Consider the following 26,430-nt stretch of genomic DNA (forward strand, 5'->3'; position numbering starts at 1 on the left):
TATCAAAATGTGAGTTCAAATTCTTCTTCATGTATTTAAGTTTCTAATTTACCTTCTTAATTATTCATTTACATAACTATAACTAAATCATAAAACATTATAATTTATAAAAACATTGGGAATTACAAATTATAATACTAATAGATGTTTCTAACCAAATACTTATATGACACCAGGTTCATAACCAAGTTTCATTTAATTGTGTCCATTAGAGCTTTTAAAACAAAACTGACAAAATTAACTGGGAATTGCAGACCATTTAATTATAATTTTGCAAGCTAAGGAAATAAAATTAGAAGTTTCATAAACATAGCTGTTTTCTATTTTATATAACAAGCAGAATATCAAGACAATTATGGTAATATACACAGAGTTCTAGAGTGAGTCCCAGTTTTTTATGAAATTAAATGTGAAATCAAACCTCTAATGTGACCTTTTGTTTTGTTTTATATAATGTTTGCATTTGACTATAAAGAAAAGTGAAACTAATATTTGTATCAGAAACATTTGTATTAGAACTATCAGATATAATCGTGCTGACAGAATTTATTCACAATAAATGTTGTATCTATAACTGACTTATAGAAAGTCAGCTGACAGCTTTCGGATTATGCTTTCCATATATATGCAAAACTTTTTACTTTTTAACAAAAGAAATGAAACCATAGGCATGAATCAGTGTCAGCTCTTTGTACTGGGCTGGCATTCATATATTTTTAAAAATTTGGAAATGTTTTAAAAATTTATGAATTTCCCCCAAAGATTTTGTAGAAATTAAATTGTAACAGAAAAATGAACGCAACAGTAGAGACAGAATGTCATCATCTTATATCCTGACACATAAGAACATTAGAATACAGCCAAATAAAATTGTTCCATTTTCAAACACTGACTTAATCTTCTACTTTTCACAGCTTGTCTGGATGTCCTCTAAATGCACAAGCCATAAAAAAGGGCAAGATCTCAGAAGAATTAATGACTATCAAACTTAAAGCAAGTGGTGGTAAGATAATTTTGGCATCTTTTCTTGGTATCTTTTGTCGATTGAATGAAAAGTATAGTAATTGCCTTCATAGAGTAAATTTGCCATAATTTCAACTCAAAATGATAAATATACAAAAAGAAGCTTCTTTGTCTTTGTGTATATTCATCCCTAGGGGCCCCAGGAATAGAAAGAAATGACCATTTGACATAATGGATTAAGGGAAATGGGCAGAAACAAGAAAATCCACAGTATTTTCAGCCCTCAGGCTTCAAGTTGTTCATTTTTTCATGGTAATTCTAGATGAGTTTCAAGTTAGCTAAACCATATGTCTGTTTTCCCATTGTTGGTCTCCTATCATATTTAAGGATAACTTTCTGAAGAATTTTCATCTGTCACTGATTCCTGAGTATTTTGATAGCAAAAGGGATACAAATGTTAGGTCAAGAATTTTTTATTTCCACAGATCTTTTTCCTGAAATATTTGAGAAACAATGGCAAAGTATTTTTTTTCTTTAGAGATTTTGATTATTTTGTTGCTCTATGAATGGTATAAAGCAGGAAATTATTCTTTGAAATGCTCTGTTACTTTATTTCCCTAGGAAGTATCACTTATTCTTACTAATCTGAGTGTGTGACTTTAAAAAAAAAATGGGGTGAGATAGAGTATGCAAGAAAAAAAGTACTTGAGGGGAATAAAGTGCTTATGTCCCATGGTTTCCTTTCAGAAGCTTTAATTCAGTCTATTTGAGACTTTGACAAAAGCACAGCGAAAGTACTATCTTGGGAGACTTATTTGCCACTTGATATGTGCTCATGATAGTCTTATTGAAAGAGTTTGTATTAGCCATGTAGAGCAAAGAATAGATGCTTTTGATGCTTAGTGTAGGCTCTGTTCTCTCGAATGTCAGGATACTGAAAAAACTAAATAAATAACACTCTCAAGGATATAACTAGTTTGTATTCAGTCATGCTGGCTACTCTTCACATCCTATCCTCACATTCTCTTTTTTTGAGTACTTAATATTTATATTTTTAATTATTAATTCAATGTGTACTTAATAATAGTTGATATAAATATATATGGAATTTTTATGGAATTTTTTCCAGTTTAGCAAAAGGAGAATATTAATTAAATTCTGAGAGACTGTTAGGGATGTTAACTTTTTCCCCTTCAAGTTAACTAATAGTCAATATTCATTAATGTATTTTCCCAAAATCAAAAAAAAAAAAAAAGTAGATGTAAATTTAAAAGTGTCAATGAAACACATACATGACTTAGATCAGAAATATAAAAATATGTTACATTGAGCATATTAGTAAGCCTATATTGAATGGAAAAAGTCTAATACCACCTCCATGAATGCCTTGAAGAACTAAATTAATAAACAGTCACAAGAATGTCCAGGATCTTCCTGTTACCTCTAGGAAAAAACTAGAACCTTTTTTGTTTGGAAGTTAAAATATTTCACAATATGGTTCTAGACAATATTTCTAGGCTTATTACATATTACTTTTTTTCAAACACTCTGTGATCCAGGCCAAGTAATTTGTTGACTCTTCTCTATCCAATATTCCATAATTTTTCCTCAATTGTCCTCCCATGTCTGCAATGCATTTTCCCCTCACTTCCAACTCTTAGCATCCCTATCTTCCTTCAGGGACCAGTTTAAGTGTCACCTCTTACATGATCCTTCCCCTTCAAGAAAATTATCAAGAAAAATAAGAGGGTTTTTTTGTTTTGTTTTGTTTTGTGAGGCAATTGGGGTTAAGTGACTTGCTCAGGGTCATACAGCTAATAAGCATTAAATGTCTGAAACCAGATTTAAACTCAAGTTTTTTTTGAATCCAGACCTGGTATGCTATTCACTGTACCATCTAGCTGCCCCAAGAAAATTATCTTGTAATCTCTTTACACCTAATTTGTATTTGCTTCTCTTTGTTCATTCACTTTCTCTCCAGTAAAAAGTAGGCTTCTTGAAGGCCAAAGATGTTTCGTTCTTGTCTTTTCATTCCCTAGTATCTAACATCATGCCTGTTATATTGCAAGCATTTAATAAATGCTCATTGAATATTGGAAATATAGCACTTAATTTCATTCACCAGTAGACCTTGATTGTTAGTATTCAGCAAGTTATTCAATTTCACTGTGCTATCCTCATTTTGAAATGAAAACTAATACTTCCTATGCCCCATATCACAGGGTTATTATGAATATTATCCTTTCTTAGTTGTTTCAGTCATGTCCAATTCTTCATGATCCCATTTGAGATTCTGTTATCAAAGATCCCGAGTTAGTTTGCCATTTCCTTCTCCAGCACATTTTTTCGATGAGGAAACAGGCAAACAGGGTTAAGTGACTTGCTCAGCATCACACAGATTAGTAAATGTCTAAATTAGTAAATGTCAGATTCTTATTCAGAAAGATGAGTCTTCCTGACTCTAGGCCTAGCACTCTATCAACTATACCATCTAGCTAATCATTATTAATATTACATCATAAATGAAAAGCTTTTGAACTCTCATAGAAATAAAAACTTGAGTAATCATAAGAATTTACTGTATTGTTCTTAACAGTTATTACTATCCAAAGCCTTTATGGATAAGAAGTCAATATTCAAGAAGACTGTGATTTGATCTAGAATCCCTCACTTTATAAAAAGTGAACTTTTTTATTAGTTACTTTATTTTTAAGGCTGAATTAATTTTAATTCCACCAGAATTTCACATGCAATTAAATGGTGAGCTCCTTTAGGACAAGAACTACCTTCTTCCTCTATTCACATCTTCATCACTTAGCACAATGCCTGGCACATAGTATGCCCCTGATGCATCCTTATTGCCTGGCATTTAAAAAGATAATCTGAGATAATGTTAAGATTATTATTAGACAGATAATCATACTGAGTACTGGCCAATAATTGACACACAGAGGATAGAACACCACCAAATAAAAGTATATGTGAGTAAAGTATTTAAAATTTTACAAAATAAAAATTCTTAAGTTCCCTAAATGGGACAATTCCAGTAACTTATTTGTCTTCTCTGATGTTGCATTCATAAATTTAAAGGATTCAATCCTTTTCAATGTCCTGTGAAACTGGATTATCCTGTTGAATTTTGGTCATCAGTCACAAACATAGTCTTAGCAAATCTGAATCACAAACTATTTTACTGACTCCTTGGTCACTATTTGTAGAACAAGATAAAAAAAAAACAGATGAAATTCAGTGTCCCAGTTAAGACAATTTAATAAAATTAAGGCATTTAAGGAAAATTATTACTTAAAACATTGGCCCAGAAGATCACTGTAACCCACGAGTTCAACAAAACTTACACTTCCTCAAGAAGAATATTAGACACAAAATTGAAGATATCATACAAGTATATAAATTCCTATTGTGTTTTATAGTGTTCACTTCAAGCCTGGTTGCTGAACTTTAAAGAAGGTATAACAAAACTGTTTTCTTACTATTTAGAAAAAGTAGGAAGATTCAAGTGGCACCCAGTAAGCCATTTGGATGAAACTTCCAATTTAAATGCTATCATTATTATATTACTCATATGAGTTATATTACTCAACAATAATATAAAAGAAAGAGGAAACACCAAGTTGTCAATTTTTTGAAAGACCTAAGTTTTGAAGCAAAAGTAATTTTATAAATTTTCTAGTCCAGCTCTTTATCTTGAAATAAATAAAGTCCAGGAAGGTTAATTTACTTGTCCCAAGACACAAAGGGCAAAACCAAAATTCAGTGCGGTAGAAAATATTTATTATTTATTAGTGATTATTAATTAGTATTAACAAAAGATTCAAGGTTTACAAAGCACTGTCTTTAGAGAGTGGATATTTAGTGACTCTGAAGTCTCTGAATTGGTCAGCTGAACTGTTTCTAGGACAAATGAGCTGGTAAAAAAACCAAACAAACAAACCTAAAATTCATTGATTTCTGTTTCAGTAACTTCCTAGTAGCACCATACCTAAAATTCAAGTAGAGAGTTCCAATTTCCAATAGGAATCAGGACTACTCCCATAAAATTATAAGAAATGTGTATCTTACTCCTATTCTAGCTTTATCTTTAATAATTATATAATTTAAAGAGTATATAGCCCCATATTTTTCCTTCTATAGATTACGCTTGAAAAATCCTTCTTGATATTTATAATATATTGTTTCTCAAGTAAATAAAAATCTATAATTATTCTGGAAAGTAATCTTTAAATATCAATTATTCCATAAATAACATAAGATTTTTTCAGGGAAGAAGGGAGAAGGAAGAGAAAACAACAACTTTCAAAAATAAGCTAGTTGCTTCATAGCTATGAATTTATTATAACAAAATGCAGTCTTGAAAAACACAAAGCAAAGACCACAATCACTAATACCAAAGGAACTAAAGAAATTCATCATACCAAAGAGAGTCACTTAATTGAACTAACAATAAAAAAATCTCCTATGAGAAAGAAAAAATTATGGAGTAGAATCTTCCATAGATTACAAACCTATGAAAAATTTTAAGAATTACAAACTTAATAAAATTTAAAACAGCTTCTTTAAAAAAAAAAAGTCTTTTATCTATGCTCCAGGTAGTCTAATGTAAAGAAAGTTATCCATATCAATCAAAACATATATTCATGTGGCTATAATCAAATCCCTAAAGAAACACAAAGTTTTACATATGAGCCATCTGTCAAAATGATATTATCCTCAGCTACAGAACTCCAAGGGCTGTCATGCTAAAGACCATGAACTTCTTCAGCTCTATTTCTTCCTTCTGGACTCACAAGCCACTTATCACATGAGCACTAAATCATATCATTAGATGGCTCTTCCAGTAAAACATTGTCCAACAAACTAGCTATTTAAGGCATTTTTTTTTTCCTAAATGGTATTTAAAAAATGAAAACCATAGATCTTATATTTAATAAATCTCACCTCTTTCCTAACAAGCCAATTTTAGGCTATTATTACAGTATTTTGTTTCTAAATAATGCTCATTGCCATGATAAAAGTCAAATGCTATTCTATTAGATAGTAAATCTAGCTCAATGGAAGTTCTGAGTCAGAAAACATTGTTATTTTATAAGCTGACTAACTACCCCTGTCATAAGTTTCTTGGTATGATATTAATTCATTGACTCTAGAAGGAAAAATGCTGTCTGATATTTCTAGTACTAGATATAGTAACTACTAGATTCTCCCTACTTATAATTAATAAAAATTAATACATATTTGAAAAGTACTTTGGTGTTTCTAAAAAACTTTATTCACAACAATGCTATGAGGATAAAAAGTTTAAGAAATGTCAAATGTATTTTACACAAAGGGAAACAGGCTCAACATCATGAAATAACTCACTGTGGGTCACATAATTAGTAAACTTCAAGCAAATCAGTTTTCAGTTTGGTAATAAGGTTGGAAAACCATTGAAAAGTGCAAATCAGGATTTAAATCCATGTTTCCTGATGCCAAGCCCAATGATCTCCATTTATACTAGCTACTTGTAAATCAGAGCTAATGCTACTTTAAGTAGTACATGGTGATTTATTTGATTACTATCTTTCAGAAAAGCAACTTCAAAAGGTTACTTTTGAAGGTTCCTACATTCAAAAACTCACTGTGTTTTAAATTTTACCACATATTTCCAAGAGTATACTATCTCTATATTGAGCAATGTAAGCCACATACATTCTTAAAAGTCTGGTCTTGCCCAAGTTAGGAATTTCAGAGAGCGATAATTTAAATTATCAACAGTGTAGAGGACTAATACATGAAGACAAATGAAAAGTTGAAGACTTTACTTCGGAAACATGGAAGCTGAAATAAAATTCTATAAATCATGATAAATATAGATGGATAGATAATAAATTGTTCACTGAGTCCCAGAATATATAAACTATGAGGCATGAATCTTGAAAAAGATAAAATTTAAGAGGAAAATTATAACTCTGATTACCAAGAGTTAAAAAAGTTTGAAAATTAAAAACTCTGGGAAAGCTAGGTGGTGCAGTAGTTAGAGCACTGGCCCTGGAGTCAGGGGGACCAGAGTTCAAATCTGATCCCAGACATTTGATGCTTACTAACTATATGTCCCTGGGCCACTTAACCCTGATAGCCTTAGAAAGGAAGAATGAACTGCATTCTTTTAAAAATATATAATAACAAAAACAACAGTTAATTTTTGCAATGCACTTTTACAGTGTCATATCATTTTATCCTAACAAACCCTGGGAGGGGAGGTGCTATTATTATCCAAGTTTTACAAATTCGCAGCTTGAGTTATTTACCCAGAGTCACACAGGTGGTAAGTGTCTAAGGTGGGATTTGAAGTCCAGCATCCTGGACTTCAGCTCTCTAAACCACCCTATCTGCCTCTTTATTTGGATATATTCATTGAGTTCACATTTATAATAAATTGAGAAGAGAAATTAAAAGATTTTGACCCTGACAATTTATTTTAACTGTGCCTATACTATGCTCTAAACTACAATTAGAAATTAAACAAAGGGTTGACAATAATTTTCATAAAATCATAAGATTTAGGACTAGAGAATTTTTGGAAATCATTTTGTCCAAACTCTTCATTGAATAATTGAGAAAACTGAGAGTTTAAATGATTTGTTCAAGGTAATCTACATAGTTCTTCTGGATCTCTCTCAGGATCATGAGACGGAATCTCAGATTTGCCAAACCCTTTACAATTATTATTGTTGTTTACATGCTACTCAACAGTGTCCAACTCCCCATTTGGGGTTTTCTTATAAAAGATATCAGAATGGTTTGTCATTTCTCCAACTCATTTTATAGATGAGGAATTGAATCAAACAGGGTAAATTGATTTTTTCAGAGCCATACACATCCAGTTAAGTGTGTTAGGCCAGATTTGAATTCATGAAGTTGAGTTTTCTTGATTTCCAACCTTATCAATGCTCTAACTACTGGACTACCCAACTACCTCCTCCCCAAAATTCTATCAGATATTGTTGTTTAGTCATTTCAGTCATGTTTGACACTTTGTGGTTCCATTTGGATGGGTTTTTTTTGTTTGTTTTGTTTGTTTTTTTTTACAAAGATACTAAAAAAGTTTGGTAGACAGAGTTTCAGATACTAAACTTCATGGGGAAAAAAACTGAAAAAAGAGACTTCTTTCCTGGGGAATAGTATATAATTGGGACAATTAGGTGGTACAGTGAATAAAGTTCTGGGCCTAGAGTCAAGAAGACTTACATAACTTTCTTAATTCAAATCTGGCCTCAGACACTTATTGTGTGATCCTGGGCAAGTCATCTAACCCTGTTTACCCCAGTTTCCTCATCTTTAAAATGAGCTGGAGAGGGAAATGGCAAACCCTTGCAGTATCTTTGCCAAAAAAACTTCAGAAGGGTTTATGAAGAGTCAGACATGTCTGTTAACAAAAAAAATATATATATATAACAGCCACTATGGTTGGAATAGAGTAGAAAGTTTTCATCAAGTAAACATCAAAATAGAAGAGATCTTGAGTGTTGGTGGAAAAGAGAGAGACAATAATATTAGTGGTAGGGGAAGGAATGGGTAGTACTGCATCTGGGACTAAAGGAAGGGCCTGAGTCTAGATTTCTATACTTGTTTCTCCAGATCTGAATAGGGGATGATGAGCTAGTAATATTGGAGCCAGGTACCTTCTACTGTCAGAAAGTGCTAAAAAGAAACAGAGTTGCCACCAAGCCTTTCTCAGACTTACTCCAAATATAGTTTAACAGTACAGAGTACAGTACAATTATTGTTGTTGTTAAGTGGCTAAGTTCATAACTCCATTTATGTGGCTTCCTTGGCAAAGATATAGAATGGTTTTCCAGTTCCTTCAGAGTTTCCATCTTACATTTGAAGAAACTGAGGCAAATACGTTAAATGACTTGGCCACATAACTAGTAAATGTCTGAAGCTGAATTTAAACTCAGGTTCTCCTGACTCTGGGACAAACACTCTACCCACTACACCACCTAGTCACCCTATAAAATCATAACCAGCCTTGATTTGTACATTATGACTATGAATCATGGAATACCATACTCTCAGAAAGATCAGAATTTCAGATGGCCCATAGGACAAAAGAAAGATTAATGATGGGTGTCAGTAGATTTTAATATGTTGCCATTGGGAAGTAAATTTTAGAACTGGCATAAATGGCATAGGATGATATGTTTAAACCTTAAAAGGATGTTATTTACTTGTGTCTGACTCTTCATGACCCTATTTGGAATTTTCTTGGCAAAAATACTAAAGTGATTTGCCCTTTCCTTTTCTAGCTCATTTTATAAATGAGGAAACTGAGGCAAATAGGGTCAAGTGACTTGCCCAGAGTCATACCACTATTAAGTGTCTGAGAATGGTTTGAACTTAGGTTTGAACTCCAGAGTCAGCATTCACTATGATATCTAGCTCCCCTCCAAAAAAAAAAAAAACTTTAAAGATCACCTAGTCCAAAACCTTTATTACACATATACAGATGAAGACACTGACAATAAATAAGGCTGTTATTTGCCCAAGATATAGCAAATGACAGAAACAGGTTTGGAACCAGATCCTCTAAATCATAAGTCCAGCACTCTTTCAGTTTTATCATAATGCAATCCTAAAATGTATAAGCAGAAAAGGGCTGCTCACAAAACAAAGGTGAGGGGAAATAAATGGACAGATCTAATGATACCTTAGAACTGTAAAGCATCTGGTATATTGTGTAAATTCTGAGAATTTTATGAAAGGACAGAGACAACAATCACAGGGGAAGAGAAGGCAGATTGTGATATGTATAAGTGGAGGGAGTATCCTCACCCATGAGATCATAGATTGACACATCAAAGTAATGGTTGAAGTGTTCAAGTACTGATCTGCATACAATATTACCATAGTACAATCTGATATTGTACTTTTTCTAACAAGCATTATTTCATACTTAATGACTTACTGAATTTCTTGCCAACTAACAACATCAGGTTTTTTTTTTTTCCACATTTGTTGTCTTCAAGTCATGTCCCATCCTGGACTTTCTAAAATAGCAATGTCTGACTTATTTAGCTTGTGGGAAGGACTTGTATTTGTGGGATGCCTATACATGTGCATAGAAGTTAGAAAGTACAGAAAATCAGGAAAGAGGAGGAAATCCAATTGGACCAGAATATATATATAGTAGATAAAAATAGGATCTATTGCACAGGGCTGTTGTAAGGATCAAATAAGATGTTCTATTAAAATTATAAATGCTTTCTATGTGTTTTATATATAAATGTGAGCTATTATTAGTAATATTTGCAGAGGGAAAATCTGTGATTTTCATTAGAATTCTCACCAAAGAATCTCCCTCCATTAATCCACAAAACAGCTTTCTACATGCTGTAATCACTAAATTCCCTAGATAACTGAAAAATTAAATTACTTGCCCAAAGGCACACTGTCAGAAAGTGTCAGAGGAAGAGTTTAAAGCCTCCCAGGCCAGCTCTCTATCTATGATGCTACACTGCCCCTCATTATCATCATTATCATTATTAATTATGTGAAAGTGAGTGGTATTGAGAAAAGGTAAGTCAGTGTCAAATTCTGGAGTGCCTTGAATGTCAAAGCCTCCTGGTATTTGTATTTTAGTCTCCAATCAGTGGGAAAGGAGAATTACTAGGTCCAATTTGTATACTGGGATGCATTTGGAGATAGAACTCAATTAAAATATCAGTATAAATGAAATCTTTATAAGATATCAATTTATAAAGAAGCAAGTTTTAAATAGAACCCATTAAAGCTAAATTGATGCCTACTTTCACTTTAATATCAATTATCAACTATGATTTCATTTACTCTAATCCCCTTGGTTTATAATTTTTGCTCATCTACAGACATTGAAAAGCAACCTAATTTGTGCCAAACTATGCACTTCAAAGTACCTAGCAGACCACTTTACTATACCCCAAACTAAGCATCATAGATATCATGTCTCTCTGGAGAGATATTAGGTAATTGCCTCAATGCAAGTCTCACTCTACTATATGTTAACAACAAAAGGAAAAACTGACCCATGGTTCTTCAACTCCAAGCCTAATTCATCCTCTTCTCTTTCTTCTATATTTCAAAACATTTTCTTCATTGCAAGCATTCCTTCCACTAAAACAAATTTCAAATCTCTCTTTACCTCATATTTTCATAATTGTGATGACCAAAACAGTTAATCATTCAGTCTACAATTTTTAGTTAAAAACCTCTTTGTATTCAGGTAGTAAACTCATCACTAGCTCCTTAACCAAAATCTGTCCAACTTAAAAGGAATTACTGTAGGTTGTGTTCTACTAGCAAAGCCTTCAAGAATCTAGGATCACCTTCATTCAACAATCATTCAACAATTCTTATGTACCCACTATGTGCTTGGCACTGCACTAAAGCTGGGGATAATTATAATAATCATTGCAACTAACTTTTGTATACACTATGAGTCAGGTTTCATACTAAGCACTTTACAATTATTATCACATTTTATTCTTGAAATAACCTCAAGAAGGAGTTGCTATTATGATTCTCATTTTACAGATAAGAAAACTGAGGCAAAAAAAGTTAAGAGACTAGCCAAAATTAGATACAGCAAGTAGATGTCTAAAGTCAAATTTGAACTTGAGTCTTCCAGATTCCAGACCTGACACTCTATTCATAGTACCACCAAGGGAGATATTCCTTGCCTTCAAGAAGCTTATAGTCTCCTAAAGGAATATAATATGATCACAGATAAGTAAGTACAAGATACATACAAAATAATGTATAGTGACAGGATGAGGAGGTGCTAAAAGGCTTCTTGAAGGAAGGGACATAAACTCAATCTTAAAGGTAGCTGGCATGCAGTGGGGGGGAAGAGGAGGGTGGTCTTGATGTTTCCAAGAAGTGGAGTAGAGGGAAAGGAACATTCCTAATGAAGGAATATGATTGAATGGGGAAAAGCAAATAAGTAAATTTGATTGAGGGAGAAAGTTCATGAAGGGAATAATGTCATCATTCTGAAAAAATAAGCTGAAACCAGATTAGGAAGGGCATTAAATGCCAAAAGAAAAAAAAGGCATTTGTATTTTAACACAAAGACAATGATGAGTCACTAAAACTCCATGCCATAAAGAGGTACTTTTGTGAAGGATAAATCTTTTAAATGATATTTTTCTGTTACAGTTAGCCTGAGTTCTTAAAAAATACTCTTTTAGCCTTGTTCTCTCTGATTCCCATCTCATTGCTATCCCTAATTTCAACCAAAATGAAAAAAAATACTCCTGCTGAAGGCCACTCCTAGATGTCTCTCTTAAATCTTATGGCCCTCGATTTCCAATAACATTATAATTATCCAGATGGCAAATGCCTTTTTTAGCCAGATACATGTTTATGTATCTCCCATCTTCCCTTCTAATATATGAGTAATCAATATACTGTATAATTTTTTACTAACATGCAAAAGTTGTGAGTTTGGTGTTTTGTTTGTTTATTTTTCTGTTATCCTATTTCAAGAAAAAAAATTCAAGGAATTTTGTTCATTTACTTTATGGTACCTTTAAACATAACTTAAACATCCAGAATACAGATAACAAGCACAGAGAATGCTGGTTTCATCACATATAATATGTATCATGTAGGAAAGGGAGTTTTAGACAGGTGGATTGAACATCAGGCTAAAGAACTTGAACTGCATGTCTTAAAATATCTCACTCTTCCTGAAATTAATCTTAGGGAGGCAGTAAGCTTACATTTATCCAGATTCTAGAGAACCAAGAAGCTCAATTAACCAGATTCCTTCGAGAAACAAAATTTTTCAGTCTCCTTATAGGGTATGGAGAGGAAAACAAGACAACATAAATTGATGAATAAACATATCAAATTTACCTACTTTTAAAAAGCAGCTTTTAAAAATTGGACCTTAAATCAATGCTTAAAATCTCTGTTGATGAACAAAAGTTATAACCTGGAAGAATTAAATCGAGTTAAATAAGTATTGCTAATTAAAATTAGAGTAAGATACTATGGTCTGGGAAGATTCAGCTCAGTCTCCAATATCTGTAGTTGTATAAGAAAGCAAATGATGTTCATAATGACATTTCTAAGGTTCTGCAAGATCCTGAAATGACTTTGGAATTTTTTAATATTAAATTATGTCCATCATGGTCCAATGTTAAGTGTATTTAAAAATTAAAAGTCATCCTATAAGATATAAATAGAATCATTAAGCAAACTAAAAAAATTCCATTGACCAGAATACTTTTTTCCCTGACAGTTTTAGATGTCTGAGAATATACAAAACACCTTACAAGGAAAAATACATAACCCAACTCATATTGCCCACTTTTATCCACTTCCCAGATATATGTATGTGTTGCTTTTTCTATCAAAACTTGGCAATTCTCATTAAAATTCTAACTTGTACTGGAAATACTTGTATTTTAGGTTGGCCTGGATTTATAATGGTCAGATAGTTTCATGGGTGCACATTACTGCTGTGTCTGCCTCTTTCACAGGTTTAGAGAGTGATGAGGAAATTAGGCATTTGGATGAAGAAATAAAGGAACTGAATGAATCCAACCTTAAAATTGAAGCAGACATGATGAAACTGCAGACCCAGGTAAAATCATCATCATCATCATCATCATCATCATCATCATCATCATCATCTTTTAACAAGAATTAACATAGAGACTTAGTATATTCTCCAAAGGGATCAAAATATAAATATCTGAACACTAAAATAAGCATGTTAGTAAACTAAAGATTTGACTGCTATATTTAAAATTTCCATTTTAGACAAATGTTTTGAAAAGTGAAAAAAGCATTTATTTTCTTGTATGATTATTGATTAAAAGAAATAGCATGAAAAGAGGTAAATCACTTTATTTCTCCTCCTAACTAACTCTATAAGAAGTGAGTAATAATGCTTTCCTTACTTAAAACATGAGTTTGCTGGAAGGAACTATGCCATAATAGTATATCATTAGATTTAGTCTGAGTAGACCTGATTTTGCAACCTGGTGCTGACACTCAACAGCTGTTTGATCACATGCGTGTCATTTAATCTTTTTGAATCTTCATTTCTAATTGGATAATATTTGTACAATTTGCCTAAAGGTGTATTGTGAGCAAAAGTATATCAAAGATCACAAAAATATGTAAATGTGTGTGGTTATTATTAAACTAGGAAGTACTGTATTCAAGTGAATTATTATTGAAATCGATCTGGTATCTTGGAGGCTTCTTCATTCATCCATTCTTCTATTCATCAACCAATGATTAAATACATATTCTTGCCCTCTTAGATCCTATAATTCAGTAAAATAAATATGACACATGGATGTATTTATAATATTTAACAATAAATATCTAAAATTATATAATAATGATCATTCAGACAAGATTTTGTAAAATAATAATAATGATGATAGTAATAATAAGTAATGCTGACAGTCTAACTTCTGGAAGACATATGTTTTTCATATGTTCAAGAGAAAATCATGATTAAAAAAAAACTCATCCCTAACTTAATGATCTAATTAGTATATATCAATTTCTTAACACCAAGAAAATTAGGCTTGTCATTGGTGTCAATTGATATAATTTTTTTTTGTAAATTTACCACAATTTACTACAATTTCTCCTATCTATGAAAATACACACTAAATATAAATAATTATAAACATATATTATAATTTTATTTTAAAATAAAATTTTTCATCCTATTATCTCTAATAAGTATAAATGTACTATATCACTTGATGTTGTTTGGTCCTTCAATGTAGTCTCTATATATCTCCTTCTATTAAATAATTTCCTTTCCAAAATAACCTTCATGTGACTGTGAGATGATATATATAGGAGGGAAAAATAAACTCAAGTCTCTGCTCCATGAAAATAGGAATAGTGTCTTATCCAAACTTTGTATCTTTCTCAGGCCCTTGCACAATTCTCTTACCAAAAATAATAATAATAATAATAACAATAATAATAATAAAGTGTTTTAAAGTTTACTAATTCACTGCAAAGCAATTCAATTCAACAAGCATGTACTGTGTGCCAGACATTTTAGGAGAAAATGCTGAAGCAAAAAAACAGTCCCTTTCCTAAAAAAGAGCTTCCTTTCAGGTAGAGTAAAAGTATTATTTATACAGTACTCATCTTCCAGATGAGGACATTGAAACTCAACACAAGTAAATAATCAATACATGTTCCTACCAGATTTTGAACAGGTCACCAGACTTAAAGTTTCCTCTTTCTATTACATCACACTGTATGTCAGTAATAGTTGTTTAATATTGATTTCAACTGAGTTGAATTAGAATCATTCCCAGTTTAGACTCTCACTTAGATTTCCTACACATTCAATTCCATGTTATCATTCAACCCACTGTCTAAAAGCAGTTAGGTTGCACATGATAGAGCATTGGACCTGGAATTAGGAAGATAAGAGTTTGAATCCAATCTCTTATACTTGATAGCTATGTTACTCTGAACATGGTATTTAACTTACTCCTTGCTTCAGTTTCTCATCTATAAAATGGAAATGATAATAGCACCTACCTCCCATAGTTACTATGAGGAGAAAACAAGGAGAAAACAAATATTTATCAAATATCTATTATATATGACATTGTCTAAGCACTTTATAATTATTTACTGGATCCTCTCAACAATTCTGGGAGGTAGATGCTATTATTTTCCCCATTTTGCAGTTACTATCCCATACCACCTAGCTATCTCTTGAGATCAGGATGACTGGAAATGACCGCTAGTTCAGTTGAAGACCTTGTAAACCAAGGTCTTGGACAGGTTTTCAGTCCTTTACTTAAATCCAATTCACTTGCATGCCATGCATCACTTCCCTGATGGCATATCCTCTTCAAGAATGAAGGACATACAACAAGAAGAAGCTACCTCTTGAGGCGAGGACTCTATTTGTAACTTTAAAATACTATATCAATGCTAGCTATTAATATTATTATTTTATCAAGTATGTATATCTTCTTCCAAATTGAAGTCACCCAGAATTTTTAGCACCATTACCTACAACAAATCAGAAGGGTCACCAGGAAAAGCAATACGGAAAAACACATAATTAGTTGCTTTTCTCCCTCCTCTCAACTGAAATTTTCTCATAACCCCTGCTGTCCTGCATTTTGAAAATTGGGAATTTGATCCATCTGAAATCAAGATTATGCTCACCTATACAGCAGGGGACAATTTCAATTTTTTTAAATGTGATTTTTTTGTGCAACAGCAGCAGGTTAGTTTAGAAATAAAGTGACTTCCTTGCTCTATCTTGAGCTTCTATAGGATTGTGATGCAAATGGTCAATGTTTTTTTTTTTTTAAATCTGTAACTAAACTCTATAAATATCTTGACACACCATTCTAATGCTTTTTCTCATTGGAGATAAACTTTGTATGTTCCTTTCAAGCTTCAACTTCTCATTCCCTCAAGTTATTTCCATTTTAGATCACATCTATGGAAAGTAATTTAAAAACTATAGAAGAAGAAAACAAACTTATTGAACAGAACAATGAGAGCCTGTTGAAGGAGCTGGCCGGTCTGAGCCAAGCCCTCATCTCCAGTCTTGCAGACATTCAGCTTCCACAGATGGTAAATATAAACCCCCAAACTTTGCTTTCCATTTCATAATTAAGTATAGGACTGCCTCTGAGCAGCATTTCGGGAATCCTGTTTAGTAATCAGAGAGCTACTTGACACATTTTCATAATTTTCTCACCCACCATTAGTCCCTCTCAGTGTGAACTTGATAAATAACTATTGTTATAAATTTTACCAAGGTTAAAGTTTTCTGACACCAGAAAAAATACCTCTTCAGTAAATGAGATCATGTTAAGTTAATTTTTAAAATATAATGTACAAGCCGGAAAAGAATGTCTCATTAAATGTGAAGCTGAATTTCAGGGGATGATAGGGAAGTTTGAGATTATTTCTTTTTTATTAAAATACATGAACACAATACAATACTGCCAGTAGCTCTACTTTCAATAATAAAAGCTCTACAACTCCAATCCAAGGAAAATGATTCTCTAACACAAATTCTATCTGAAAAAGCACAACAGGAAGTCAAAATTCTATGACTGTTGTCCTCAAATTGAATACTTTAAAACAAACCACAACTACTTCTCTAAGGCATAGCTAATGTGCCTGGCAAGCAGCCAGGAAGTAAACAGTTTCCTATGAAAATTTTCTTGTAACATATTATCCTTTTGTTTCCAGCACCAAACACACTGGAGATCTAAGACCTATTCCATTTAACTAGCTCAAACAGACATAGAAGAATCTTATACACTGACCTAAAGGAGTTTGAGAAAAAAGCTATTTGGAAAAAGAAAACTCTTTCATTTCTTCTATTTATAAATCACACATAAAAGTACTCAGGTACTTAAGCTTTTCAACCTATCAAGGAGTTCTCAATCTCCCAAATCAAGCTTATGTCTGCAGTAAACATTTCAGACATAACAACTATAAAGCTCTATAGAAAAATAATTAACCTGTGAATGTCCATCATTACAAAATTCTGGGGACAGTATCAAATATAAAGAAGTTAAAATGGAGAGGGGAGGAAGCTCTCTCTCTCTCTCTCTCTCTCTCTCTCTCTCTCTATATATATGTCTTCATTTGTCTATATTTAATGTGTTGACATTAATTTAGCTAACATTGATATATATTTTAGTGCATTTAAAACAGTCTATATACATTTAAAATAGTATATGTATAAATGCCTTTCCTGAAACCAGTTTTTTTCCCCATCTCCTTTAAAATAGTCTAGGATAGAAAACAAACTAATTAGGGAATCAAAGAATTTTTTTAAATTTTTTCTACTATTTAAGAGAAAGACATCAACTTCAAATTTACTCCCATCAAGAATGTAGCTCTCTCATTGACCAATTCTAAGATGAGACTCTTTACATAAAATCCTTGTCAGCTATAGTAAAGATATCCCTTGATTCACACCCCCAAAGAGCAAAGTGTTAATATAATGCAGAAAATATTTTTAATTTCTAGCCATCTTTAAAATAGTTCCTGATTTTTAATTTTTTGTACTATCATTTATTAACTATACCACTAATCCTATTTTAGATATTTATTCCCCCCCTTCTTTTTATACACACTTCACAGTCAATATAATTTACTTAAAGTAGTAAGGGTCCTACATAGTTTATTTCATTTCTGACTTTTTAAATGTTCTACAAGTATCACCACCTCTCCACTTTCTAAGTAAAGAAAACAGACAGGATAGGGAGGTTAAATGATTTTCTAACAAGAACAACCCAATACACTAATACCAAAGATTGAATGAAGCAAAAATTGGAGATTTATTAATACAAAATACTAATTATATCATCTACATTATCTAGGTACACAATCATCAGTATCTCAACAGTTAAAAGTTACTTCTTTGAAAAAGTTAAAGTTACTTTTTAAAAACATGATAATAATAATAATGATAATAAAATCACACAATAGTGTAGTATCTTTCCTTTCAAATTACTTCCACATCTTGTTATCTCATTTAATCCTTAAACTGTGGAAAATAGAGTACGTGTACCCATTTAACATGTGGGGAAACTGAAGTAAGACAGGTTAAATACTATTGTCAATTGTCACCTAGCTCTAGTTAGTAGAAAAGATGGAATGACACCTAATTCTTGTGGCCCCCAGCCATCTACTTTTAAAGAAGCTGGTTGCTCTAAGATAAACCCTCATTTTTGGCTTCTAAAAATGGTATATCTGAGATCAAAATTTTCCTATTTTGTTGGAATTCCCCTGTCATTTTGCAGCTTATTTCAAGGATGCTTATCATGTCTATTTTTTGTTTTGAATAATCAGTCCAGTAGATAGCTGCATCTTGCTACTCTAAATTGGCCAACAATGTACTTTACCATACAATCAAGTTACATTAATCCAATTAAGCTCCCCCCACTCCCCAGTATAAAACAAGCAGATGAGTCCCACCACACATCAAATCACTCTTCCTCTCCCCTAACTTCCTAATGGTAATTTGGGCTTCTGCCAATCCTGGTGACTTTAGACTTCCCATTCACTAACCTAGATTATTGCTTCACTGTTACCCTTATTTAACATACCTTGTGAATCAGTCTGAGCTTCTGTGATTGGTATAATATGTTTTGTCTTCATTTAGGGACCAATCAGTGAGCAGAATTTCGAAGCATATGTAAATACACTCACAGACATGTACAGCAATCTGGAGCGGGACTATTCCCCGGAATGCAAAGCTCTGCTGGAAAGTATCAAACAGGCAGTGAAGGGTATCCATGTGTAGGATGTGAGAGCTGCCGGGCAACAGAAATTACTAACAGCAGTCAACTCCAGATGGATCTGTTAGGGGTTCGTGTACTGCTAAGGCGTATAGGTTGCCGTGCTGCATTTTCAATTGCAACATTGCACTATTTTTTTTTTCCCCCAGCTGATATAAAAAGGAAAGAAAAACATGATCGACTATTTGGGTTAACAGCGATGCACTCAATTAGTATCCTTTATTTATTTTACTATGTATGTCTTTTGTTCCTTTCTTTGCACTTTTTTTATGTAAAGCATATGTAAAAAGTGTGTGTGACTATTTTTTATATTTTTTATTTATTTCTAATCAAAGATTTTTTATCTTTTAACAGCATTTTACAGCCTGCCATATTTTTACAAATGTGTTTTATTAATTTATTTTCCAATGGGATTTTAAATAGACTGAAAAGTTACTCTGTAAACTTAATAACTTGCTGGGTTTGTATGGAAAAATGAACATTAAAAAATGTATGAAAGAACCAGTTACCTAAAGGAGTGGTCTGTGGTCTAGATTGATTTTCATTGCATACTGCTTTCTTTTCAATGATTGTATTGGAAAATAGTTTGAGGTCATTATGAGATGAGAGGAGGAAAAAGTGAAAAGAGAAATGCTGCCCACTAGTGGGAAAACTCGCACTCCTAAAAGCACAGTATGCTGGAAGCCAGCATGTTAGCAATAATGAAACATAGCAATCAGCAAAACATTTGATGTGGCTGTGCGGTTTTTAGTCTACATGTACTCTCATGATTTGAAATATTTTAAAGAAATTCAAAGAATTCTTTTGATGATATAGCTACTTGGGCTTTTTATTTTCTTTTATTTTGTTTTGAAAGTCATCTCAGATAGTTGACAACTCTTATCCCTAGTCAAGAAGGCTTAATGACCAGGCAGGTGTTAGTATCACACGTTGGTGCAACAGATATACAAGAGACAAGACTGATGAAGATGTGTACTTAGTAAATACAAAAGAATCCAAATGAAACATTTGTAGTTACCAGTTTCCCCTGAAATAGCCTTTAGCATACTGGTTTGACTCAAAAGAGACAAAAAAATGCAGCAACAGAGGCAAAAATCTGATTCCAATCTAGTTGCCGGTTGGGTTTTTTTTTTCTTTTAATTTTTTTTCTGTTCATAATCCAAACCATAGCAACACAATGAGAGGTTTCACCCATCCTTAGGAAACAAGACAACTATGAACCTGTTGCCAGTCTTTCCATGGGGCAGCAAGTGTTATGATACATATGCCCAAGCATCCCAGGATGTGTGTGTGTGTTAGTTAGCCTGGATTATGAATTTCTGAATGGATCAGAGTTTAGTAGTTGCTATAACAAAGGCAATGTCTATTTCAGGGATTGTAAGTAATTAAACATTGTTTCAAAAGTTTTTTTATATTTATTTTTTTTAAGAAAAAGGTATAGACAACCAGCTAAACTGCCTTTTTGGTATGCACACACACCTCATGTGCAGATGTGCCTCAGTGTAAATGTATACATGGACTTGGCGTGTGCTTAATTTTCTGTGCTACAACAAAAGTGTTTATTTTTTATTAGCCTCATTTCTATTTAGACTGAATGTGATGGCATTCACAGGCTTGATATATGCCACTATTATTACTGTTAACTGCACAAAATGAAATATTCAAAGGTAATTCCACTCTCATGCACTGTGGTTATTGTTCTGCATTAAGTGGGGCTTTACTTTTGGGTGGGGGCTCATTGGAAGCCTCAAATCTAAGTTTAGTGAAAATAAGATGTATGTTCTTAGGTAGGAGCTGTGTTTATTTTGAAATCAGTTTGAAAAAGAAGCTACCATATGTGCTGTCTAATATACACGGGACACGAAACAGAATCTGCTTTGAACATTATTGTCCTTGCAAACATATTTGCTCCACAGTACTTGTTGAATGCATACAAAATGAGTTCACTCATGACAGAGACTGAAATTTAATTTACTAAATATTTTAACAAATTTCTTATATATTTTATTTAATTTAAAAGAAATCTCTTACCAACCTATGTATTTATTACTATGATTTTCTCTGGCTTCGGGTTAATTTATCTGTGTTTGGATTGTTTGCTCAGGATGTTTTGTGAAGTATGTTTGTATTTATTTGTTTCCTTTGTACTTGATGTGTTTTGTAATGTGCACTGACTTTTTTTCTGTTCAACTCCATTGATGAGCTATACTGTAAATTAGGCCTTTTGTAAAAAAAAAAAAAAAAAAAAGCAACAATGTATGCATTTTTTAATTTGGAGTAGTTTGTATACTGTTTCTTCATACAATTAATATTTCTTACATCAAAGCAACAAAATTGTGTTCTGTGCTGTACATTTGGTGTATGGTAGGAAATAAAAATTGATAATGAAATATGCTGCAATTTGTTCAAAGTTTTATTTGAATGTCTATAGTTCAACAATGTTATTTGATTAATATGCATTTCCAATAAGGCAGTGGTTTTCTGAACATTGGTAACCTTTTAAATGCACGGAATATGTGGCCTGTTATATAGTTTCTCAAAAGAATACAAGGGTTAATTTGGTCAAGCCACCAGTTTGACTGACTGATTTTTTGTCACTTAGTTGACAAGTTTTTTAATGAGAAGGATTTGTATTCTTGGCTTAAGTACTGTAGAAGTGGGATTTGATCTGAGGATTTCCTAATTTCAAGACCAGCAGACCTCTATCTATAATGCCAGAGAAATTGAGGCAAGACACAGATTAAATTTTTAATATTTTAATAGTGGAGAATTTGGGATAGCTAAAATTAGCAGGCTGAATGGGACTTTTGTCTCAAAGCATCCAGGCATGAGCAATTAATTCCAGAGACTTTTATAGGGCTCCAGCTATCAGGGAAACAAAGGCGAGGAGAGGGGGAGGAGTAGAACACTGGGTATATTATGATTTCAGGAAAGACCATACTTTTTAATTCTGACAGATTGGGGGTCAAGAAAGTCAAAGCAAGAGACAGAGAGTCTGGAGAGTACTACCTAGGCATTTGAGATAAGTCATCTGGAATGTGAGAGTGACCAGAGTTTAATAGGGTAAGGAAACAGGGGAGGTGGACATAATATTTTATTCAGGGTATAGCATTATAATTCAGGGAACCTGAGGTATTACAATTCTGGGAAACTGAGGCAGGGAAATATATATTATAATGCAGGGAAACTGAGATATTACATATCCACACCTATATATTGTCTTATGTTATCAATAATATCAATTAGATGACCTTAGACAAGTCCTTTGACCTTCCTTATTAAGTCTCAGTTTTCTTACCTTTAAAAGTGAGGAAATAGGCCTGTGTGGCTTCTGAGGTCCTTCTAGCATTAGATCTTTGATTCCAAATGCAATGTGCCTCTGCCAGATTTTTCCTCAACATCATCTCCTGAAGTAGTAGGAAGGCTGTCTAATTGTACCATTTTTTTTCTGGATCCTGGAACCCAAATCTATTCCGAAATCTGCTAGGATTCTATCTCTTACTGTCCAATTATCCATCACTCAAGATTCCTTATTCCTATTTTTAAAATTGCTTCCTAGGGATATCTCCAATTCATAACAGCCTGATCCAATCAAATCATGCCTAGATAATGATATCTAATCACCATTCCTCAATGTGAATGAATTGACAAGCATGTAGTTCCATTCAATTCTCTCAATTAATCAATAAACTAGAATTTGTCATCTCCTACTATGAGCTGATCACTATGCTAAGGAAGGATCTCAAAAGCAAAGTCCCCAAATCATCCCTTTTACCTTATTAAATTAAGCAGGATAATCTCATTTAACTGTCTACATATAATAATTTCAAATATATGCAGAGAACTTGAGATTCCTACTACATCAAAGACTTAAAATATGTCCAGATATCTCAAAATTCTTAATTATTCTTGGAGAACAAGAATGATATTGACATGTAATATTAAAACTATAAAAATTCAAAATCTAAACCAATCATGTCAGTCTCATCTTCTACTATATTAAAGCTCAAAACCACCAATAAGATGAAAAGTAAATATTTTCAGCATCTTTCTGGTCCTTATGCTTTTCATCCTTTGGAATGAACATCCCTAGGAATGACAGGATGTGTTTGTTGGGACTTGGAATTGTTTGGTTATAGGACTTCAGCAAACAAGAGATAAACCTGTCAGAATATCTGAAGGAAGCAAGGCCAAAATAGTGAAGTGGTAGGAGGTAGTACCCTAAAGTTTCCCAGCACAAAATTCTTTCAAACAGACCTAGAAAATATTCCAGGGTAAGTTCTAGTAGGAAAATCCAGAAAAAGTCTAAATGAGTTATTTGTCTCAACTAGTTCAGCCTAGAGAGATTGGGCACAGGATTGGGTTTAGAGCACATTACACAGGCAGAATCTAGTGCCCAGGGAAAAGCTGTCCACTAATGCAAGAGGAAGGTGTCAGACCCATACTAGGGAGCTATCAAGGATCCAGGTAGAAATTGGGCACCTTTGTTACCCACTACTCAGTTCAGGTTATGTACCCAAAGATAACTAAGAAAGGGATCTGCTTACTGAAATGATCTTCCTAGTCAGAGGAAAGGAAGAGAAGGAGCATTTATATTGTACCCACTATGTACAGACACTGTGATAAGAATTTTACATACATTATCACATTGGATCCTCACAACAACCCTGGGAGTAGGTGCTATTATTATCTCCATTTTGCTGATAAGAAAAAGAACAGAGGTTAATTGACTTGCCCAGGATCATACAGCTTAGTTAGTAACTGGGGTTATATCTAATCTCAGGTCTTCCTGACTCTCATCCCAGTGCTTTATCAGATTTATCATCTATCCTGGATGGAAATTCTGGGTTATGTGCCAAGAAAGGAAATTCAGAACCCAACAGTACTAGCAGTGGTGTAGCTCAGACTCCAGGACCAGAACAAAATCTCACTTCGAGAATCTAGCCCAATCTGCAAAGCAATAACTAGGCCAGAAATCCTAAACCAAAGTATAACCTATGATTCTGCCTCTAATTCAACAGAATTTTTCATATGGCTGATAGGAGCTGTGTGCAGCAGATTCTGATCTTTCCCAAACTTATACCTTGGTCAAGAACTTACAGAGTTCAGATCAGTGGGGTAACAATTTGTCTTTGCCTTGGATCCTACTCATCTTGAAAGCTTGAAGGTCCCTAGTCTTTTTCTAAGATCCTGGAATCACACAACAGTCAATGAATGTCTAAAGCAAAGAATAACAGTACCAGCCCAGACCCTTCCAGAAGTATGTCAGAGCATAGCCCTAACATTGGTCCTACAGTTAGAAAGTTGGCTGGAAGAATTAGGAAGAAAAATCAAGATAAAAAAAATCTCACCATAAATTATAAATTGATTCAATCATTCTGTGGAGCCATTTGGAGCTATGCCCCGAAAGGCTCTAAAACCATGTATATCCTTTAACTTAATAATACCACTACTAGGCATGTATCCCCCCCAAAAAAAATTTTTTTTAAAGGAAAAAGAGGTATACATACAAAAATATTATAGCAATTCCTTTCTCAAGGCAAGTAATTAGAAATTGAGGGGATGTCCATCAATCGGGAAATGATTAAATAAATTGTGGTAAGTGATTATAATGAAATACTAATGTGTTGTAAGAAATGATGAGCAGGATGCTCTCAGAAAAACCTGGAAAAATTTCCAGGAGTTCAGAGTGCAAAATGAAATGTATTGTATACAAAATAACAGAAATACTGTAAGATGATCAGCTGTGGATGACTTTGCTATTTTCAGAAATACATTGATAAAACACAACTCTGAAGGACTTATGAGAAAAATGTTATATATACCCTTGATTATGTCTGAATCCAAATTGAAATAGATGTTTATTTTTTACCTTATTTTTCTTTAGGTTTTGCCCCCTAGAAGAAGGGGGAAATCTAATTTTTTTTACTTATAACAAGGCTTTTATGGAACTGTTTTATATAACTTCACATGTGCTTTCTCAATGGGAAGAGAGGAAAAGGGAGAAGGAAGAAAGGGAGAGAATCTGGAACTCAAAGTTTTAAAAAAAGATAAATGTTAAAAATTGATTTACATATAATAAGGAAAATAAAATATTAAGTATTTTTCAAAATCCCACCATAAGGAGCTATTGGGGTGTCAGAGAAGGTCAAAATGTAGAAGAAAAGAATGACTCCAAAATATGTATAAGCAAAACTTCAGAGAAAAACAGCCTAGGTGCAATTCTTGGAAGAATTGAATCAAAAGTTTTTAAAAGAGTTTTAAAATGTTTCTTTTAAATAGAACTCTTAAATAAGAGTCCTTTAGAGAAAAAAAGAAATCAAAATCATGGAAGAAAGAAATGGAAGGGGAATTAATAGTTTGGCACAGGAAGTACAAAATTTTGTCCAAGCAACTAACTCCTTGAAAATTTGAATAAATCAAAAAGAAACTAATGTCTTCATGAGACAATAAATATTAAAACAAAGTCGAAACCCTGAACATATAGAAGGCAATATAAGGTACCAACTAAACATAAAACATATTTGAGGAGAAAAAAACGTGAACAATTATTGAACTATTTGAATATCATGATAAAAAAAATAAATGAATAAATAAAAGAGCCTAGAAATCCTAGTTCAAAAAATCTTAAAAGAAAACTGCCCAGATTCCTTAGAACTAAAGGATAGGAGACTTCTGGCCAAGATGGCAAAGAGGACACACACATCTACTTAAGCTCCGCATTTTCTCTCAAAATTTATTTCATGATAAGCCTCAGAATTAGTGCTTCACTGAAAAAAAAAAAAAACAAAAAACAAATAATTACCAGGCGAAGACACCCTTGAAATTCGCCAGAAAAGATCTGTTTTTGCTTAAGGGCAGGGATGTTTTTAGATTGGGCTCAGGTTGAGGGCCGGCAGTGGCAGTGAGAGCACAGCAGGTAGCTCACAGCTGAGCAGACAAAAAGGGGGTGGGATATAATCTCAACTGTTTCTGTGGGGAGAGTTTTACTACAGTATTGGATACTTTACCCTGGCAGCAAGCCAGTAGACAAACAGAGAAGCTAAAAACACAGGGGCTGAAGACTATAACCCTGAAAAGCTAGGGTCTCTTGGGACCTGGCCATACTCACCTACAGTATCTCAGCAGCTCTCAGAGTCTC

At 33.1% G+C, this 26,430-nt stretch overlaps 1 protein-coding gene across 6 annotated transcripts in view; it reads left to right on the top strand.

Annotated features, from left to right (window-relative positions):
- The window catches only part of ST18 (ST18 C2H2C-type zinc finger transcription factor), a 326,074-nt gene extending 304,537 nt beyond the window's left edge, over positions 1 to 21,537 (top strand). For 5 of the 6 annotated variants that reach the window (XM_031946404.1, XM_031946407.1, XM_031946406.1 and 2 more), the window contains 4 exons: positions 915 to 1,003; positions 13,491 to 13,594; positions 16,456 to 16,599; positions 19,154 to 21,537. In XM_031946404.1, coding sequence (XP_031802264.1) covers positions 915 to 1,003; positions 13,491 to 13,594; positions 16,456 to 16,599; positions 19,154 to 19,294 — 478 coding nt within the window. In that variant the 3' untranslated portion in view covers positions 19,295 to 21,537. The remainder of the gene's footprint in view (positions 1 to 914; positions 1,004 to 13,490; positions 13,595 to 16,455; positions 16,600 to 19,153) is intronic. The other variant, XM_031946408.1, reaches the window with a different exon arrangement.
- Positions 21,538 to 26,430: the final 4,893 nt, after the last annotated feature.

The sequence above is a fragment of the Sarcophilus harrisii genome, chromosome 1 (assembly GCF_902635505.1).
Source record: "Sarcophilus harrisii chromosome 1, mSarHar1.11, whole genome shotgun sequence".
Lineage (NCBI taxonomy): Eukaryota > Metazoa > Chordata > Mammalia > Dasyuromorphia > Dasyuridae > Sarcophilus > Sarcophilus harrisii.